Here is a 6,000-nt window from a genome sequence, read left to right on the forward strand (position 1 = left end):
TCCCGTCGTTATAAATTAATATGTATTCTGTAAGGACGTGCAGCTGTTCAAACGAATGTTTTGCTTCATTTCTGTTCACGTTTTTCCCACTTAATTTTTAGCTTTTTTCCTTCTTCTAAGACATATCTGGCGCATTTTTGCGAGGAAAAATGCATATAGTGCCATATATTTTCTTCAGACTTTCATAAGCACATTATGTTTTCAAAGTCGGTTATTGTGACATTAACAATTCGAATGTTAATTTTAGCAATAGGGTTTATTGTGACTATTCAGTGCTCATTAACTTATTAGAGTTTCTGGGGCCTCGCAGCAAGGTACAGTCGACGTTCAGTCTCTCGCTTCGACTCGCTGAACTTGAACTTTATCGGCGCAGCCTCTAAAGAATATTATAGATTTTTTTCCCGGTGGACAAGAAGTTGACGTGACGTTCGCGCTATCCGTTGTTTTTGACGTCAGAAGATAAGATATAGGCACGTATAAAGAGGCACACCGGTAATGAAACAACTATGTACGTGAGAGGCCTCTGTTTATTTGGTTAGACTGGTTTGTGAACGTTGTAAGGCAAGGCACAGGAGGAACTCAACTGGGAACTGAGGTAATACTCACTAAGATAAATGAATCATTTAGTATTATAGAATCATAACGACCAACCGTCAATTTGAGCCGCTTTCACAATATTTTCCAAACGGACTGTAACTCCACACGAGAGCTGATGTACGTCATAGCATCTTCCGTAAAATCTTGCCTTTGAAAAGGGATTTGAAAAGGTTTCGAGCTGCTTGCACATTGCCATTTGCTGTTGTGTTGTGTTGTGCGGTTGTGTGGCATGGTGCGTGGCCGTTTGTGATTCAACGTACGTGAATAAGCAAACTGAAGACTGCACAACATTTTTCCAAACATGAGCACGCTAAAATGGAATTTCTAACACCACAGGATATTAACGAAAGAAAATGTCAGCATTATACGCTCAATGTACATTTACTTGTGTTTATGTAAGTCAGTGAAACGAGCTGATCACTAGTCATTGTTGACAAAATATTCCGACCCTTTAGCTTTGCATGACTTACCTAGATTTTGCATCGTTGAATTCCTTGTAAGTTCCGCAGTTTCTCTTGTTTCCTCGAAAGGTCGGATATCACACCACTGAGAGGTTGTGATATTGAGAATTCTAAAAAGAATTATGACATGACAGTTTTCTTCAGCAATCACCGACGACAAAAGCTGATATGACAAAGGCTCAGTGAAAGGCTGTTCGTGTGAAAATTAACGCTCTACCGAACACGGGTGTGACAAAACACTGTCCGCGGTCAACTGACCTCCCCATCGGAAAACCAATAGATAAAGAGACTGATTCAAGTTGAATGAATTTTTAGACTACCTTGAAGTTTTTCAAGGTCCGACTGCGGACCCTCTTTGCAGTCTTCTCCTGTCATTACAAGAACAGGTTTCTTCGGTTCAGTGGGCCGAAACGATCACGGAAAAATTCTTTCTAGAAAAAAGAAAGGAAGACAGAAAAGCATTGGCAAACAAATTCATAAACTCTAGGCATGTGAGCAGCAAGGTACAGAGTCGTTTTATGCATGCTCGATCAATTGGTCAATTTTATGCTAATCGTGACCATAAGCTTCCGTCCACACTATGCCGGAGAAATTTGAAAACGCAGCTTTATTTCTACGGTTAGGCCTGCCGTCCACACTAATCCGTCACGAAAACGGAGCTTTATTTCTACGGTTAGGCCTACCGTCCACACTAATCCGTCACGAAAACGCAGCTTTATTTCTACGGTTAGGCCTACCGTCCACACTAATCCGTCACGAAAACGCAGCTTTATTTCTACGGTTAGGCCTACCGTCCACACTAATCCGTCACGAAAACGCAGCTTTATTTCTACGGTTAGGTCTACCGTCCACACTAATCCGTCACGAAAACGGAGCTCTTAGAAAACGCTCTTCAAACAGGAGGAATTTGAAAACTCCGGCTTTGCGTTTTAGTGTGGACAGAAAACGTTTTTAAAACGGAGGTTTACGAAAACGATGTTATTTCGATAAACCTCGAGTTTTCCTCAAACACAAATCCAAAATGACGAGTGATGTTGCGTTTTCAAATTTCTCCGGCGTAGATTGGACAAAAAAGCATTTGAAAACGACGATTCAAATTTCTCTCTCAAATTAAGTCGGCCTAAGCGCAAGTTGCAATTTGCGCAAGTTGTGTCGGAGGCAAAGAACATGAAACTTGGTTGGCGACATTCTCTAACCCGCACACAACTGATAGAGCGGTCGTAACCTTTCTATTTTACTCAACGACGAAGAACATCCATAGCAGTACGAAAAAAGAACTAGGAGCGAAGAAGCATCGTCGAGTATGCGAAACGAGTGCAGAGCGTGAGGTGAGAGGGATGGCGACGGGGGTGGGGTGGGGGTTGGACGATGGAGCACACTGCTGCGACAAAAATGGCTGCGACAACGCGTCGGGTTTTTTTTCCTTCAGTGGGATAAGGGAGAAAGAGAAACTTTTACACTCCAATGAAATGAAAGAGGAAAAAAACCTCTGAGACCAGTTTGGCCAGGTTAAAATGACTCCGTATTAAAACATGTATACATGCATGGCGCGAAATACAGGCTACGTCCACACTACGCCGGAGGAATTTGAAAACGGAAGTTTCACTCTGAAAATGCATCAAACGTTTCCCGTCCACATTGCGCCGGAAGAATTTGAAAAATATGCCTGGTTTGAGTAAAACTCGGCGGGGGAATGTCATGGTATCGTGACGTCATTGATTTCGATAAGCTTCAAGGCGTTTTCAAAATGTTCTCCGTTCACACTAAAACGCAAAGCCGGCGTTTTCAGATTCCTCCCGTTTGAAGAGCGTTTTTGAAAAGCTCCGTTTTCGTGACGGATTAGTGTGGACGAAAGGCCTGACCGGAGAAGTAAAGCTGCGTTTTCAAATTTCTCTGACGTAGTGTGGCCACGGTATTTCTATGGGAATATAATACATCAACTATCCTCCGTTAATTAAAATTTCTGAAGGTACCTGAAAAACCAAAAGCCAGTGTACGTGTTACTGATACGGATAATTTTCGGGGAAACCGCGGAATTTCGTAGTTTGTTCCGTAAACACGAGAAATTTCCGCATAATTTTATTTTTTTCCTGGATGACGAAGTTGAACTGCAAATGTGGTAAATTCAAATATCGTCTTTCGGATTTTTGGCAAATCCCTCGCCATTGTTGAATTTGTTAACAGATAGTACTGATGAAATGATGTGAAGTTTGTATGAAATAATTCATATATGAACTGCGGTTGTAGATGAAAGTGAAGAATGATCATCGCAGTAAATTTTCCAATTTAAGCAATTGGAAAGTAGAAGCCTCCGGTGTCGCGGAGGTCACTGGTTCGAATCCCGTTGAAGCCCTGATTTTTTTCAGGCTTCTACTTTCCAATTGCTTAAATTGAAAAATTTACTGCGATGATCATTCTTCACTTTCAGATAGTACTGATAACATATGCGACTGACTTTCCCTCCTTGACGCGGGTTTAGGCTCGTCACGCGAACAATTGCGTAATGCGTTTAAAAAGTGTCTGCAAAGGATAGGATTCAGCAGTCTTAACTTGAAAATTGTCAAACATTTCCTGTTGTTTTAGTTTCAGTTCATTACTAATGGAGGCGCTTCTAGAGAGGCTTGTTCCTAACTTTGTTCTACTCACACTGGTCGTATCGTTTACTACAGTTACACAAGGTAAGTTAAAGTATGCTAATGCCTCTGACGGGACTAAGATCTCGGCAGTCTCGCACGGCAGCTTGTTCCACTGGATAAGAGAAACGTTAGCGTGCAAACGCAGAAGGGTTTCCACCTGGTGTTTCACGTCGCGATGGCTGAAACAAGAAGCAAAAAAACCTAGAGGCTCCTCAAGGCGTGGAAATGATAAACTGCATAGGAAAGATATCGAGGTCTTGTGGAAATCCATGTTTCTTCTGAGAAGAACGATGGAATTGCGCAATATGAGTGACAAATTGACGTCAGTTTTTTATGCGTCTGTCCTCTTATTGATAATAAATTGCGTCATAACATTGTCAAAGAGCCGCAGGCGAGTGGTTCCGCAGTAAACAGAGGTTCGACTGTACGTACAAAGTAGCTTGGGTTGTGCACGTGAACAAAATCCGCGTACAGGATTGGCTGTCCTGTGATTTGCGGAAACTGGCAACAGTAATAACTATGGAAATAACTTGTGAGAGATTTTCTAGCCTGCGTAGCAAGCGTTTCTGTGGGGATCGGGAGCAAAGAATTACAGCACGAAAAATGGAGCGAGTAAAAGAGGGGGGGAGGGGGAGGGGAAGGAAGGAAGGAAACGCTTGCAGACAAACCCCTGGATTTTGAAAACCGCCCACTTGGCCTTTCATGCCTGAGTGCGCACACTGAGATTTCATGCTGTCATCGGCTGTCATAAATTAACCAATAAAATCTTCGGCCTTCCGTAGCGGAAGTGAACTTTGAACCAAAATAAACTTCACTTGTCAAAATATGTCTGAAACAACGAGCGCACGGTGGGAACGGAGAAATCTCGATGAATTAAATTTGGTAATTTATACTCAAGCTATATTTCTACTCAATCCGTCTAAAAGGAAGGACTGCAAGGGTGAAGTTTAAGCACAAATCTGCCAGAAAGTTAAAATGTGAGAAGTATTCCAGTCGCATTAGTAATCCTTGTGTTCGCATGATTCGAAATCTTGGATCACGGTATTCATTCGTCCAGGAATCGATACAAGGTAAAATTAGCAAGTCAATTCCCACAAAGGCAACTCCAGTAAAGAAGCGTTTGCTGGAAACGCCAGATTTGCAAATCGGTTCGAGTGTTATCGCCTACAGCAAAAACAAACAATGGAAAGTCTTCCCGGCAAACCTTGGAATTTGGGCAGGAAAGGCTTCAAACATCTGAGAGGGGAAATAACGATAATCTTGACCAGTATCTGAATAAAGATAATCTTCACCCAGGCGGCCCCCAAGTCAAAGTTGTAAATAAAATGTCCTCGTAAGAATTCCCTGCCACGAGACGACTAAATTTTTGGTAAGGCAAATATGTGACAAAAACTGGCATGCCGCAGCTAACACTATAACAAATCATTGAGAATTGTACCCAGAGGTTCTAAATGCTGTCAACAAAAATGCTTCTAATGAAATGCCAGGGTACCTACGACAACATGTTACCACGTAACAAGCCAGACGAAATCACTAGGTTTTCCCACGCAGCAGTGCGAATCAGTTTCTGTCCCGTGGTTTATTATCGTGGTTTATCACCTTGGCGCATGTGGCATTCAAGAAAGTGATGTTAAAATTAAAGGAACAGCTGCAAATCGTCGCGCTTGCTTCTGCAATATTGTGCAGGCTTTGGAAAACCAAAGCGTCGCCATTGCACTACAGGATTTCTACCGTACTGTCGAAGCTGACGACTAAATCCTCGTTCAGCGAGAAAAGTTAAAGCGTTTTGTAACTAAGCTTCGAACGCGTCTTCCCCTTTTGTCTGGCACTCAAAGGTATTAAAATACCTTTGATCGACACATGTCAATAATATTGGACTAGCCCAGCCAATCACGAGCTCCGTTCGCTGGCGAACGGAGATTTTTAAAATTCAGGGGTTTGTCTGCAAGCGTTTCCTTCCTTCCCCTCTCCCACCCCCCTCTTTCTGCTTTTTGGTTCTCGCCCCATTTTCTACGCAGACAAAACACCGAAAATCCCCTTCCTCCGTCTTTCTTTGCTTCCAAACACCACGGAAACGCTTGCTACGCAGGCTAGAGATTTCCTTGGGGGTAAGACCTACAGAGCGGTTGTGTCGAAGCAAAAAAGTAATCACTCCGGCCAATCACAAAGGACAGAGACAATCCAGTGAACCAATCAAAGCTCGAAGTAATCACATGTAGCTGAAGCAAAGCGCGGGAAAACGAGCGCAAGCGAGTCGTGATTGGTTTTGGTTTTACTTCTGATTGGGTGAAAAAGTGGTGCGAGAT

The 6,000-nt window shown here is 42.7% G+C and overlaps 1 protein-coding gene across 3 annotated transcripts in view; it reads left to right on the forward strand.

The window, feature by feature from the left end:
• The window catches only part of LOC110053914 (uncharacterized), a 43,434-nt gene that overhangs the window by 2,693 nt on the left and 34,741 nt on the right, over positions 1–6,000 (forward strand). For 2 of the 3 annotated variants that reach the window (XM_089279682.1, XM_089279684.1), the window contains exon 2: positions 3,642–3,736. In XM_089279682.1, coding sequence (XP_089135808.1) covers positions 3,642–3,736 — 95 coding nt within the window. Of the gene's footprint in view, positions 1–258; positions 596–3,641; positions 3,737–6,000 lie in introns of those variants that run through there. The other variant, XM_089279683.1, reaches the window with a different exon arrangement.

The sequence above is a fragment of the Orbicella faveolata genome, unplaced genomic scaffold (assembly GCF_042242905.1).
Source record: "Orbicella faveolata isolate gen_17 unplaced genomic scaffold, um_ofav_v1 contig_47, whole genome shotgun sequence".
In the NCBI taxonomy this organism is placed as follows: Eukaryota; Metazoa; Cnidaria; class Anthozoa; order Scleractinia; family Merulinidae; genus Orbicella; species Orbicella faveolata.